Below are 15,725 nucleotides of genomic sequence, written 5' to 3' on the forward strand. Positions count from 1 at the left end.
TGACCATATTTTAATATGAAAATACTATACAGATTGTCATTGTAAAAAAAGTATATTTCCAGGTTGGGGATTTAGCTCAGTGGTAAAGCGCTTACCTAGCAAGCGCAAAACCATGGGTTCGATCCTCAGCTCAAGAGAGAGAGAGAGAGAGACAGAGAGACAGAGACAGAGAGAGACAGAGAGAGAGAAGAGAGAAGTATTTTTAACAATTAATGGTCTCTGATCTACTCAGTAGTTTAGCACCATCTTAACATGGTACATATTACAAGCTTCTTCAAGCTTACCCAAATTTATTACAGCCTTCATATGAATCTTTCAGTGGTTCAGTCTCTAATGAGAAACAGAGAGAGCAGTTATTGTAGGAGCAATTCAGCTAAGACAGGTGAGAAAGTCTATTCTTGTGTATTTCCCAATAAAACACAAAACTGATCTTGAAAGCTTTTCAGAGATTTTTATTTAATTAATTTTTCTGAGATAGGGTCTTATGTACTACAGGCTAGTTTCTCATCAACTGTGGAACCAAGGATAACCTTAAATTTCTGATTTTTCTGCCTCTACCTGTCAAATGCCACAACTACAGATATGTGTTGGCACACTGAGTTTTATGTTGTGGTGGAGATGAAACTCAGGGATTTTTTGTTTGTTTTTATTTTGAGACAGGGTTTCTCTGTGTAGCTTTGCACCTTTCCTGGATCTCCCTCTGTAGCCCAGGCTGGCCTCGAATTCACAGAGATCCGCCTGGCTCTGCCTCCTGAGTGCTGGGATTAAAGGCATGTGCCACCACTGCCTGACTAAACTCAGGGATTTTGTACATGCTAAGATGGCAATCTGCCCAAGGAGCCACATTCCTAGATCATATTTTATAAGTATTTCCTAAGATATCTCTATAACCAAAGCAAAGTAGATAATGAGGCAAATATTGATAGGATTAATTAAAAACATCATTTTCCCCATCTCTCTCTTTTGGTTTTTCGAGACAGGGTTTCTCTGTGTAGCTTTGCACCTTTCCTGGATCTGGCACGGTAGACCAGGCTGGCCTCGAACTCACAGAGATCCACCTGCCTCTGCCTCCTGGGTGCTGGGATTAGAGGCGTGTGCCACCACTGCCCGGCTCCATCTCTCTTTTTTATGCTGGCATATTATTTTATTTGATTCCTGATGTCTCAACCTTTGTACCATATACAACCAAACATTAAATACTGTGTAAAATGAAGATTGCCCCTTCCAAGTAGTAAGTATAGATAGGATAGCAAAAGCTGTTACAGAATTCAGTGAGACAACTGGACACTGTCAGAGTGATGAAAGAAGAGGTGTTTTCCAAACTGAGGCCTAGCTTCTCTAAACTGCTTCTGAAAGTTACTGAATTCACTGATGAAAATACAGAAAATGATTTTTGTCAAAATAATATACAGGATTCAGAGGTGGCCATAGGGGAAGAAACAGGAATTTTTTTGGACAAAGACTTTCAGAAAATCAGCTGTCACATCATCTGGTAAGTGAATACCAAATGTTAACCGAAATCAAGAGTCTGAAATGTAACATTGTTCGTTTCTCTCTCTCTCTCTCTCTCCCTCTCCTTCTCCCTCTCCCTCTCCATCTCCGTCTCCGTCATCTCTCTCTCTGTGTGTCTCTGTCTCTGTCTCTGTCTCTCTCTCTCTCTGTGTATGTATGTGTGTGTGTGTGTGTGTGTGTGTGTGTGTGTGTGTGTGTGTGTGTTTTGAGACAAGGTCTTGCTGTATAAGACAAACTACTACATTATTTAACACTATGTAGCCTAAGATGGCAAAGAAGTTTTGATGTTCCTCCTGCCTCAGTCTTCCAGCGTGCTGGGACTATGCTCATGTTGAGTGTCTTAATTACCTTTCTCTTTCAGTGACAAAACACCACGATCAAAGCAACTTATAAAAGAAAGTTGATTAGAGCACATGGTTCCAGAGGGTTATCATCCATGATCATCATGGTGATGAGTGTGACAGCAGAAAGACAAGCATGACATTGGAGCAGTAGTTGAGAGTTTTCATCTGATCCACAAGCATGAGGCAGAGAGAGAGTTCTAACTGGAAAGGGCATGGGCCTTTGTAATCTCAAAGCCACCCCCAAGTGACACATCTTCAACAAGGCAGTGCCTCCTAATTCTTCCTCTGGTAGTTTGAATGAAAATGACCCCCATAAGCTCATGGAGAGTGGCACTATTAATCCATGTGGCCTTGTTGGAGGAAGTTTGTCATGTGACAGGCTTTCAGGTTTCAGATACTCAAACTAGGCCCAGTATCACTCTCTTCCTGCAGCCTGCCAAACTAGATACAGTACTCCACGCCCTTTTACCAGCACCATGTCTGCTTGTGTGCCACCTGGTTTCCCACCATGATGACAGTGCTAAACCTCTGAACTTTAAGCCAACCCCCAGTTAAATGCTTTCTTTTATAAGAATTGCTGTGATTATGGTGTCTATTCACAGTAATAGAAAGCCTAACACGACACTTCCCAAGCAGTTCTAATAACTGGGGGTGAAACATTCAAATATATGAGTTTATGGGGGTCACTTTTATTCTAACATCATACTCAGCTAACGTGTTTTGTAATAATGAGAATAATTTTCGATTTTGTTGAAAACAGGGATTTCTTCTTAGGTTTTTCCATGCTAGTATGTATTTAATTTAAATTTGGTATTTTGGGCTAACTTATTGACCCTAAAACTATTATAATAAACATTTTATCTTTATTTTCAATCATTATCAGGAATTTTGAATTTATAAAATATAAAAAAATAGATTGTGGATGACTGTGTCATTTAGCCTACATAATTATTCTCATTTTTGTTCTCATACAACTTTTGATCTTAAGTTATAGTGTAAAAATATTTTAATAGCCTTAAAAATTAATTACACAAATCAGAAATTAAGACTAGAGTGATGTCTTGTCAATTCTCAGTTCACCCCAAGTTCCCTCCTCAGCAGCAACATCAGGTGGCTGACAACATCCTGTAACTCCAGCTCCAGGGGCTGTGGCCCTTCTTCCAGTCTCTCTGGGAATGCACACATATGTGGCTTCAGCCTTTCAAGTGCTGGGATTATAGGAATGAGCTACTACACCTTGTCTATATAATTACTTTTGATAGGTTTGTGCTTGCAAATAGGAATAGAAAATGGTAAAGGTGCTTGCTACACAAGCCTAGCCAACCCAGTTGGATCTCTGGGACCCTTGTAGAAGTGGAAGAAAGAAATAGGCTCATGCAAAGTTGGCTTCTGACTTCCATATGCACACCATGGCATACACACACACACACACACACACACACACACACACACACACACACCATGGACACATAAACACAACTCTTTCTATATGTATAAGGTTAATGTATGTATATATATATATATATATATATATATACACACACATATATATATTAAACCTTTAAAATTATTTATTTTCTTAAGTATTTACTTTTATCTTAATGGTATTTATTTCTTAAATCTAGAAATCTTATAGTACCTAACTTGATGTAAATAATTTCTTAGGGATATAACAGATGGGAACCACAGCCTGCTCATGCTTAGTGTGTACTATGTCAGTGAGCTACAACCCCAGCCCAGAAATTATTCCTTACATAAACATTTATGAAAATATTGGAAACTCTGTTTAAAGGGTCTTCAGGAGATGTGCCTCAATCCTGTCTTTCATGATGACCCACTGTTCTCCCAACACTCGTCAATTAAAATGAAAGAGTTAACATGGGTATTCTACCTAACATACTTGCCTTTGGCAAGTCAGGTTATCTTTCATACTTTTATTTTATCCAAGTTGTGTGCACATAATATTCTTTGTGCTAGTACCTTCCTCATATTTAGCAGTTACTTCCAGCATTTAGCAGTGTTGTAGCAGGACATGGTAATGCCAAAAATAAGGGATGCTTTCCTTGCCAAACCACATATACTATTTTAAAGCCTGCTTTCTTAGCACAGTCCATATGACTATTCATTTACACTTATGGACATCATAGACATTTGTCAAAGTTTTCATTATTTCCTTTTTGGTGATTCACTATACAGAACTTTTGGTTTAAAAACTGAAAGGATAGAAAAGCTGAGTTGTTACCAGATCAATTATTTGAACTGCATCAAGCCAACACTTTGCTTCCCCTATAGCATACTTTCCACTTGATTGTTTTTCTCCTTATAATTAAGTATTTTTTATTGAAAGATAGTTTTTTTTAATGACCACTGGGCAGGGAAATAATCAAGAATAATTTGGAATGCTTTTCTTTGATCTAAAGAAGTTATGTTACAAAACATTATTAAATACTCTGTCACTCTTGGGGCTGTGGAAGTAGTTCAATTGGTAGAGTACTCGCCTTAGCATGCAGAAAAATCTGGGTTCAGGGATTGGGGATTTAGCTCAGTTAGGTGGAATGCTTGCCTAGCAAGCGCAAGGTCTTGGGTTCAGTCCTCAGCTCTGGAAAAAAAATCTGGGTTCAATCCTCAGTACCACATAATACCAGTTGTTGTGGTATGTGTCTTTAATCATAGCACTTGAAGTGGAAGCAGGAGTTTCAGAAGTTCAATGTTACACTTGGATACATAGTGAGTTTCTGGCCAGCATAAGATCCTAGACCACCATGCTCCCCCAAAAGAAAAAAAATCTCTCCTCAATTATAAAGTTGCATAGTTTGATTGTTTCATTATTTGTTTTTGTTTGTTTGTTTCAAAACAGGGTTTCTCTGTGTAGTTTCAGTGCCTGTCCTGGATCTCACTCTGTAAACCAGGCTGACCTCAAACTCACAGAGGCCTCTCAAGTGCTGGGATTAAAGGCGTGTGCCACCACCCCTCGGCTTGATTGTTTCATTATTAAAACTCATGGGACAGCTAATTTTTCATATTTTTATGTTACATTGTGTTATGGTCTCTGTGCAAGTGACATAGTATATCAGATTTAGGTCTTTAAGTTGCATCTGGAAACTAGTATATAAAAGGTAGTCATAGTATAATTCTAGGAGGAAGTCACTGATAGAAATGTTTTTGAGAAGCTGGATGTACTGGCACAAGCTTATTCAAGCATTCATGAGAATCTCAACTTCCAGGCTAACCTATAATATATAGTGAGATCCTATCTCAAAAGAGAGGAAGGGATGGAGGAATGGAAGAAGGAAGGAAGGAGGGATGGAAGGTTTTTAAAATATCCTTATGATTTAATCAAATCATGGACTATCTGTCTCATTTGTATATGTAATTGGACTCCTTTGTAGATGAGGCATGATAGCAGTGAAGATCAGTCAGAGTGGAATGGAAACCAGTCAGAAGAGAGACAGCCACAAATAGAAGGAAATCAAGTTTCCTTCAGGAGAGTTCATGGCCATTCCCAATCTCGTGGCCGCCATATTATCAGATCTCATGGCCCCTACTCCAGAAGATCTCATAGCCACTTTAGGAGAGCTCCTGTCTACTCAGATAGATCTCATCATGACCATTCAGGTAGACCACATCATGACCACCCAGATAGACCACATCATGACCACCCAGATAGACCACATCATGACTACCCAAATAGACTACATCATGACCACACAGAAAGACCACATCATGACCACCAAGATAGACCACATCATGGCCACCCAGATAGACCACATTATGATAACTCAGATAGACCATATCATGTCTACTCAGACAGACCACATCATGACCATTCGGGTAGACTACATTATGACCACGCTAGACCAGATCTGGACCATCCAGAGAGACCACATGACCACCCAGAGAGACTACATCATGACCACCAAGATAGACCACATCATGGCCACCCAGATAGACCACGTTATGATCACTCAGATAGACCACATCATGTCTACTCAGATAGACCACATCATGACCATTCGGGTAGACTACATTATGACCACACTAGACCAGATCTTGACCATCCAGATAGACCACATCATGACCACCCAGATAGACTACATCATGACCATACAGATAGACCACATCGTGACTACTCAGGTAGACCACATCGTGACTATTCAGGTAGATCACATCATGACCATACAGATAGACCACACCATGACTACTCAGGCAGACCACATCATGACTATTCAGGTAGATCACATCATGATCACCCAGACAGACTGCATCATGATCACCCAGACAGACCTCATCATGATCACCCAGACAGACCTCATCATAATCACCCAGACAGACCTCATCATGATCACCCAGACAGACCACATCATGACCACCCAGGTAGACCACATCATGACCACCCAGGTAGACCACATCATGACCACCCAGGTAGACCACATCATGACCACCCAGGTAGACCACATCATGACCACCCAGGTAGACCACATCATGACCATTCAGGTAGGTTTCATCATGACCACTCAGGTAGGTTTCATCTTGGCCACACAGAGAGAGCTCATCTTAGCCATGCAGGATTAGGTCACCATGACCACAGAGAGAGAGCTCGTCTTAACCACACAGGGATAGCTCATCATGACCATGCTAGGAGAGCTAATAATGGCCGTGGAGTGAGAGCTCATAACAACCATACATGGAGATCACACAGTCATGAAGAGAGATACCATGGTCAAGCAGAAAGATTTGGAAGAATCCAATCATCACCAGAATCTGAACCTGAAATTGACAGGTAAAAGCAAAATTAGTAGTTTATCAATGTTAGTACAATGTTTTGAATGATAAGGAAATGTATAAGCATGTTTCTATTTCTGTATCTTACTAACAAAATATGTAATTTCCTAATTCAGAAATTGTTCCAATTCAGACTATTCTAATTATGTGGCTCATGGTATCAACTGACATGCACATGCAGTTACCCAAGTTTGTTTCCCAGTTTCTGACCTTTCCTATGAGGCCTATCCAATAACCAAAGTATGTTCACTTAGTTACTAGTTCTTTTGCATCTTCCAAACTGGTAGGCAAGGTAATGTACAGACAAACTGTGCTAAATCGATAAGATATAACTAACGGTAATTAATTTGTTTCCTCCCTTTATATCCTTCCTAAGGAGTCCTACAAGTCTTTAGCAGACAAATAATCTCAATCAATCTCTCTCTTTATGTGTATGTCTGTCGGTCTGTCTGTCTCTCTCTCTCTCCCTCTCTCTCTTTGCTGTTAGAAATGATTTACTTCTGAGCCACAACCTCAGCCCAGCAGATGTATCATTGAGCAGCTCATTATCTCCAAGACAACTGTCTAAAGTGTGTGGTATCTTTAGTAGTAAGGTCTTACCTTCAAAGTATGGAAGGCAAACAAGGACAACAGCACTAGCCTGTATTGTTTTGGGAGTCTCTTCTAATCTCATGACCAAAAATTGAAAGGGAGGTTTCCCATGCCTAGCACTGGGATTTTGTTAGGTTGTCTATGATCCTTGTGGGGAGCATTGGCACTTAGGATGGCATAACTTCATTCAAACTACATACATATGTTTAAACACATGTTTGTGTGTATTGTAAATATTTTAAGTAAACAAAAATTAATGTTTTCCTATGACTTTGTTAAACATTCTTGGTGTTAACTATTGTTCCATCCTTCTTCTCCCTCTGTATTTTCTGCCCACGTTCCAGTTAAATCCCTAACCTATTTTCTCATATTCCCTTTCACAGCACCAGTGTCCTACTGTACACCTCTCTAGAGCACTTAATTCCTCCCACTATGGTCTCTTTGTACTTTCCTAGTTCCTGAGGTTATTCCTGGTTATATATTCTCCCCAAAGGATTCAGAGGATCCACAAAAAAGAGAGAACATGCAGCATTTATCTTTCTGGGTCTGGGTTACTTCACTTGGTATATTTCTTAATTCCATCCATTTACTTTCAAGTTTCTTAGATGTAGCATACAGCTAATAACTGATTATTTTACATTTCAGTAAAGAGAATTAATTTGTAATATTCTCCTTAAAAATGTTAAATAGGGGGCCATAGAGATGCTTAGCAGTTAGAGCACTTGATGTACCAGCACCCACATGACAAACCAGGTGTTCTGCTGAAATGGGGAGAGACAAGACTGGTCACTGGGGCATGATGGCTTTCAGACTAGTCAACAGAATGTTATCCCCAATATCAGGGAAAGACCTGCCTGAAAATATAGGTGGGAAGTGATTGTGGAAAACACTTGGGGCCGCCTTCTGGCATCTCCATGTACATACAGGAACATGTATCAACACATCCACATACTCTGACAGAGATGTATACAAACATAAAATTAAGTAAATTATTCACAAATGTTAAATAATCTGTCAATGATATGTTGTAGTGAAAATTATTTTTCTGAATTTTCACCCTTTATGACGAATGCCAGATTTTCTACAATAAGAGAAACTACTGAATACTTACTAGCTCAGGAACAGCAGATAAATGAGCTAATTAATCTGAATGGAGGGGTAAGTGCAATGTTTTCTACTTTCTACCACCCCAAATTGTGTGATTTTTATGTATCATGTTCATTTAACTAGGCTTTCCTTTTGTGTCATTTTTGTTTCTTTGAAAATTTGGCATTTATGTGCATTAATGTTTATTTTCATGAGTTTAAAAACAAGTTAACGATATGAATGTACAAAGAAGCCATATATCATATGCTTACAAAAATTGTTTCCAGTCTTATAATTGCTTGAAAGTTTCCTTCTTGATCTGGGCGTGTTATCAGACACCTAAGATCCCAGTATTCGGGCAGTTCATTCAGAGAGAGCTTAAATTCAAGACAGTCCTGTGCTGTATAGCAAGATCCTATCTGAAACGAAGGATGAGGAACATAGCTCAATTAGAAGAGTGTTTTTACCTAGCATAGACCAAACACTGCTTTTGACCACCTACACTGCAGAAACTCAAACATGGTGGCACACACCTGTAATATGAGCCTTTAATTCCAGTTCTCCTTACCTCTGCACACAAAGTACTGTGGTTACAGGTAGGTGCCATCGTGGCCAGTGTCGGGTCCTCCTCCCCCACTCCCACCACTACTGTTGACTAGGACCTCTGTTAAACAGTCTATTTTGTTGTGGGTTGATCAGGGCCCGTTCACATTTCTATGAAGTAGTTATTTATGCTTTCTTCTGTTTAACTGACTACACATAAATATAACCTATCATCATTTACAAAGTAATTATAAAAACAAGAGACATAAGTTGGTAGTTTTAAAGCATCTAATCTTATCAAAAATCTGAAAACTCCAAATTGGTATAGAAATGACACTTCATTAATAAAATGAAGTGACTGTAATTGCACAGTTTTCCACCTTAGTTAGATGTTACAAAGACCATCGATGTCTCAAATTTGTCGAATATACAGATTTTGAAACAATCCTAGGTGGTTTTTCTTTGTAACTCTGATACTACCGTAGCTTCAGATAAATAATGTTTGGACCCAGGCCACATCAAGATCTAAGAGGATTTCTCTGGGTCACTTGGGGATGTCACTTGATTCTTCTCAACTTCTATTTCCTAACATGTAAAGAAGGCTTAGACTGATTTATCTCTAAAGGCACACTGCCTTTAACATTATTGTATCTGTGTGCAATATCAGAAATCGGGCGTGACACTTGTAAGGTCAGCAAGAATGAAAGACAAGGGAATGAGTGACTGCATAACAGCACAGCCTATATTTGGGAAAAGACATGTAGGAAGGAGATCTCCAGTTCAACAGACTAAAGAGTGTGGTACTCTTATTACTTATAGAGTGGGAAAACTTCCCTTTTGGCCTGATGGTAATCATGGCTAAGAGTTAGCAGTCAGTGTTCAGTTAAAGAATGTCAGAGGATCAATATCTCTTGGCTAGACATTACTGGGGGTTAGAAAGCACAGGGTAGGCAAGAATCAAGGGAAGCAATTTACTGTCGTTCTAGGAGTTCAGACACTTTAGTTTGGTAATTGTCATGGTTAACCAAGATGGGGAAACTTTACAAGATGGCCAAGGCCAGAGCTGACAATGTAAGAACCAAGCAAAGGGAATATTGTCATATAAATGCTAAAAGTTACAATTTAGATAAAAAACAGAACACCTTGTGCTGAATAAGGATGTCATTTCAATCATTTGTTTCAACTTTTTCCATTTAGGTGATAGAAGAAGGTGACAGCAGCTCTGAAGAAAGTGATGAAAGTTCTGACAGGTGAGACAAACTTTGTACAGTTCTTAAGAGGAGAATATGAAAACTGGCATTGAATATAACATCCAGGCCAGCACCTTACAATCTGACTTTGAAAACTAACACTTTGTGTAAATAATCCAAGTCAGAATCAGAAAAGCCTTCATTAAATCTTCCTGGCTTGGTTTTAGTTTTACTTCTGAGACGTTTCTATATCATATTCTGTTGATACATGTTCAGTATCATAATTTTGCTTCTAAACTAACTGTCTCTCTCTACAGGAATTGTCACTGGAAAAATCAGAATGCTTAACATTGTTTCATCATTTCAGTTTTAAAATTGGAAACTTGTGTGTAATAACAGACAAGCTAGATGAATCTCAATATCTTATTTTAGCAGCAATCATAGCAAGACTTACCCTATGATGGTTTCATTGAGGCAAGAATTCTGTGTTCCTTTATGTCTTCTTAGATCTTTGTTGCTAGGGACCTCTGTAACAAAAACAGGTTGAAATGCAAACATAAGAAAAATAAGTTTCCTCCATGAATACTTGTTATACAGGTGGGAGGTAGTGAGGTTTCCTACCACAAGAGCGGACTTGAACATGGTCTATTAGACTTTGTACTTAAATATCATCCTCCCTGAAACAAAGATCTGGGGGAAGGTCTGTTCAGGAAGATGGTCAGGAAAAGAATGGAAAACAAGAGCTGCATTTGTTGTGTATCCTTCTCTTTGTAGGGTAAGAAGGGGAAACCCTTATAAATGGAGATTACTTTGGAGATGTACATTTCTCTCATAAAAGGGTGACTTTTACTTTTTCATTTGGTTTCCACAGCTGCCCATGTGTCTTGTGTTTCTCAAAAGGATTAGCTCAGCATTAGTGGTTACAGAAAAGAGGCTAATTATGGATAGAATATTTTGGCCTCTTTCAGTGGAATTTAGGAGTTGGCCTCTTGAAGTGGTATTTGGGGGTGGCTGTCTAAAACTTGTTCAATGATACTAGGAGAATTTATGCAAATGGAAGGAGAAAAATGTTGCTATACTACCTTTGAAATGGACATGACCAAGGGAACTTATGAAATAATTGAAAGCTGTAAGTAAGTACTTTTATATCCATAATTTAATTTAGCCCTAAAATTCCCTTCTGGTAAGGTATTAGCATTTCCATGTTACAGAACGATAGATTAAAACTGAAGAAGGACTGGTGGTTGTTTTTTCTGGCACTACTGGGGATCAAACCTAAGATCATGTGCACACACAAAATAAAAAGATTTACCACTGTGCCATGAAGCTCCACTCCAGCTAAAGAAGATGGTTTTTTGTTTTGTTTTGTTTTTGTTTTTTAACTTCCCCAAATCATACAACCAATAAAAAGTGTGAAGGTACATTCAAATACAGTTTGTGTTTCTACAAAACCTATTGGACTGTGCAGTGGTGGCACACACCTATAATTCTAACACTAGGGAGGCAGAGGCAAGTGCTTCTCTGTTAGTTCAAGGCCAGCCTGGTCTACAGAGTGAGTTGCAGGACAGCCAGAGCAATACAGATTGCCTTTCCACAACTACAAGTACAGAGGAGATTTAATACTTATAGTACTAGAACATTCACTGTCTTTCATTGTTTAAACAGTTACTATGGCTGTAGGCAGTGGATTCAATATTGGTGAGTAGGAAAAGAAGAACCACATCCAGGGAACCAGAGTGGAAAAAGGTTTATTACTTGAACAAATAGGTTGTGTGGGAAGTAGTGGGCTATCTTTAAGAGTGTGGAACCTTTCTTAGTTTTTGATGAGCTTAGCTTTGGAGGGCTAGAGTCTTGGTAAACTCAAGAGCCACCAAAGCCAATGGCTTTCTAGTTCTTGTAAATTTGAAGTGTCATGGGCCACAGAGAGCGAGTTTTAGGAAGAACTATTTTGTTAGAGTCAGCTTAAAAGAAAGAAGGCATAGTTCCTGTAAAGGAAGAGGAGGTCTCCAGAGACAGGACTGTCAAGGTGCTATTCTGGGGATATTTTTAAGAACTTAGAACAGAAACTGGTGTGAGGTATAAGGAGGGAAATATGCTGGCCAGTCCAGTGTATCATCCAATAGGAAATGTCTAGGCACTTCCTCTCTGTCTCAGTCACTTCCTCCTCCAGAGCTTCCATTCAAGATAAAGAAGAAATAAGAAACCAGGAAGCAGAACTCTCTTCTGATGTTCTTGGCCTCCAAAAAGGACATTCTCAGGACTGCTGCTTTGGAGCCTAACACATTATATGACATGCTCAATCAGAGATCATAATATCATATGTTACAAAATAAAAGAAAACACTGCCAACTGCCCCTAGGTGGAGAATTTAGTACAATAATAAGTAAGGTCAACAGAAATGAATGAGTCATGCACTAAAAGTTTCTCTAAGAGTTTCAGCTAAAACATTAGCTCAACAAACAGATTTGAAAGCTGAGGACATTTAAAAAGTCATTCAAAAGATCAGTAGCCTTTTCACCACCACCACCACCACCACCACCACCACCACCACCACAACCACCACCACCACCACCACATACATTTGGGAATTTTCCCCAAAATGTGCCTGCCTGGCATCTCCCTTTACCACACACAGCAACTTAGAACAGAAGCCATCCATCATCTCCCAGTTTGGTAGGTCAGATGTCCAGGTTTGCTAGTCTGCTAGAGATTCCCATACCTGGAATCATGGTATTACTCTGGATGCCCTCTTATTAGAAGGTTCTGGGGAGGTGCCTACTTCAAGATCTTTCTAGTGGTTGGCAGAATCTAGCTGCTTGCTGCTTGTAAGCCAGAGTCCATTCTTCAAAAACAAAACCTGAACTACCTCACTCCTTTATTGTAAGATACCAGTTCCATCTTCAACACAACCCTCACACACATTTCCACCCAAATCACATCCTTCTCACAGTTGATCATCCTGATTTCCACTTTTCACCTTGTCCTATGATTGCATTAGGCTAAGCCAGGTACATGTTGTTAAAGGAGAAAAAAGGAAAACCTTGAGAAAACGCAACAACAATTTTATGAGGAAACTTAACATTGAAGGACTCAGTAGAGTGTCTGGAATTATATAGCCATGAGTTTGATGCCTAACACTGCAAAAGGAAGGAAGAGAGGCAAGAAAGGAGGGAGAGAGAGATGGACAAAGGAAGGGAGGAAGCAAACTAATATATATTTAATTATTCGTTGAACTCTGATTTTCCCCAAAAGCAGTGTTTAGTCCACTCAAAGCCTAATAGGAACAATATAGCAAGACAAAAAGTTGTTACAGAAATCACCTTGTTTATTTAGAACTACTGACTGTAAAATCTCAAGTAATAATATCAAGACAACTATACAGCCTTTGGACGCTGGTTGTGTTATGGTAAAGTGCAACTACATATGATGAACCTCTTCCCTGATACTGTTTTAGCTACCTATTAAAAATTCCTCCTTGGACTTGGGGTATAGTCCAGTTGGTAGACTGCTTGTCTAACATGGAAGAATGTCTTGATTGATTCTGCATAAGGGCATAATACAGACTTAATTGGTTGATGTCTGCAGTCCCAACACTCTGGAGGTAGAGGCAAGAGTTTCCAAAGTTCAAGGTCAACTTCAACTATATAATGAAATTGAAGTCAGCCTAGGATACATGAGGTGCTGTCTCAAAAAAGTTTCTTTTTGCTGTGCTGTTTACTGACACAAAGAGCTACTGTAAGGGAAAACATAAACCTGATCTACTAGCAGCCATCCATGAGGCCCTTTATGGAATACATACACCTTTGCAACATGCTACAACAAATGTCACAGGAATCCAAGCTGGCTTTCATATTAACTCCTACATAACCAGGCTGCCTTTAAACTCAAGATCTCCTTCCTCAAACTCTTGATTTAGGGAATTCTAAGTATGTGCTACCACATTGTTTTTAATTATTGTTTCTTTCTTGGGTGGGAGACACCAAAGGCTTGATGTCATGGGGTGGCTTCCATTTTTTATATAACCAGGCTTCTGCCCTTAAACTTGAGATCCTCCTGTTTCATTCTCCTGGTTTGGGGGATTCTAGATTTGTGCAACCACTTTGACTTTTCATTCACTTTTTCATTTGGGTTTTTTATGGTACAGAGAATGGAACTCGGGGCTTCACACAGGCTAATCAACACCGTTCTGCAACCTTAGCCCTCCAGCTAACATTTTTGTAACTTTTTCTTTTTGTTTAAACGTAAGGGTTTTATGAGTTAGAAAAAAGACCTAGTGACAGGGCAAACAAGTTGTAAATCTCACCAGCTGCAAGGAGGAGGGAGATGGAGAAGAAGAAAAGAGGAAGCCGTATCTTGTGACATAAGGTCCAAGAAAGCAAGCATTCTTGGGAAAGAGTAGGATTCAGACTGTCTGAACAGGCTTAGGATTTTAGCCACTATCTGAAAAAGATAGAAACAGGAAAAGGGAATGGTTACTCTTTTAAAGTTGGGTCTCAGAAGTAGGTAGGCTTAGTGGTGCAGATAGCAAGCAGCTGCTTTCTTTGGATTTTTTGAGACAGTCTCATATAGCCAAGGCTGGCCTCAAATTCTCATGTTGCCAAGAATGTTCATGAAGTCCTGATCATTTTGCCTCTACCTACTGAGTGCTAGGATTATAGGCACAGCTTCTAAAAATTTTACTGAGCTACAATTTTTATACTATGTAGTTAAAGTACACATTTCTTTGCCTTTTAGTTGACTAAGTGATGTGCAGTCCTTGTCATAGACTGATTTTAGAACATTTTCACCATCATTCCCTAAAACTTTATACTCTGAATCACTCTTCATTCAGACCATTCCTTCCCCATGTTCTCCCATCCTAGTCAGGCCAAGGCAATCACAAATCCATTTTATTCCTATGGAAGTTGCGGTTACTTTTTTTCTAAATATACTATAATAAAAAGGAGTAAACTGGATACTTATCTAGCAGGTGAAAACTCATCTAAAGATGTGAAGGAAATTAATAATAATAATAATAATAATAATAATAATAATAATAATACCTAGGATTAAGAGTATAGTTCAGTGGTAAAACACATACCTTCTTCTTTTAAACCTCTACAAATGAGATCTACAGATACTAAGTTGAAGGCCCCAAACTTGTTCATCTGATTAGTGCCTACTATATCTACTTATTTATTATTATGCTTTAATTGACAGTTTATGGAGACCTGAAGTTGATGCGGAATTCCAGAATGGTAGATACACTACAATCAAGACTATTACACGTTTTCCAAAAGGAGTAAGACTGAACTTCAATGTTGCAGCACGGACAAATCGGGTACTTATGATGGACATGGACAATTGTTTACTCCCCAGATGTTAAGAAAGCTATGTTTATTTTAGGTCAAATAGGAAAAATGTGAATCTCTTAATACACAAGAAATGCTTTCCTTTTCTCTGCCTTTGGGAAAAACAGAAAAGTTGGGAAAACAGCTAAATAAGCCAACCTCAGTTATTTATTTTTATGTGTATTTATGTCTTGTCTGTCTGCCTGCCTGACCCCCCCTACTTGTGTGCAAACATGCATGCATGTGTGTGTCTGTGTGTGTGTGTCAGATAAGTGTGCCTGATCTTCTGGAGCTGGAGCTACATGCACTAGTGAGTCACCTGATATGGGTGCTGAGAAATAAGTTCA

General features: G+C 39.0%; 1 protein-coding gene across 1 annotated transcript; it reads left to right on the top strand.

Annotated features, from left to right (window-relative positions):
* Nucleotides 1-5,245: 5,245 nt before the first annotated feature.
* Nucleotides 5,246-15,413, top strand: LOC118574804 (histidine-rich glycoprotein-like). The gene is made up of 5 exons (XM_036175677.1): nucleotides 5,246-5,528; nucleotides 6,024-6,350; nucleotides 9,678-9,706; nucleotides 10,056-10,108; nucleotides 15,248-15,413. The coding sequence occupies exons 1-5, from the start codon at nucleotides 5,246-5,248 to the stop codon at nucleotides 15,411-15,413; spliced, it is 858 nt and encodes a 285-aa protein (XP_036031570.1).
* Nucleotides 15,414-15,725: the final 312 nt, after the last annotated feature.

This window comes from Onychomys torridus, chromosome X (genome assembly GCF_903995425.1).
Source record: "Onychomys torridus chromosome X, mOncTor1.1, whole genome shotgun sequence".
NCBI classification, from domain to species: Eukaryota; Metazoa; Chordata; class Mammalia; order Rodentia; family Cricetidae; genus Onychomys; species Onychomys torridus.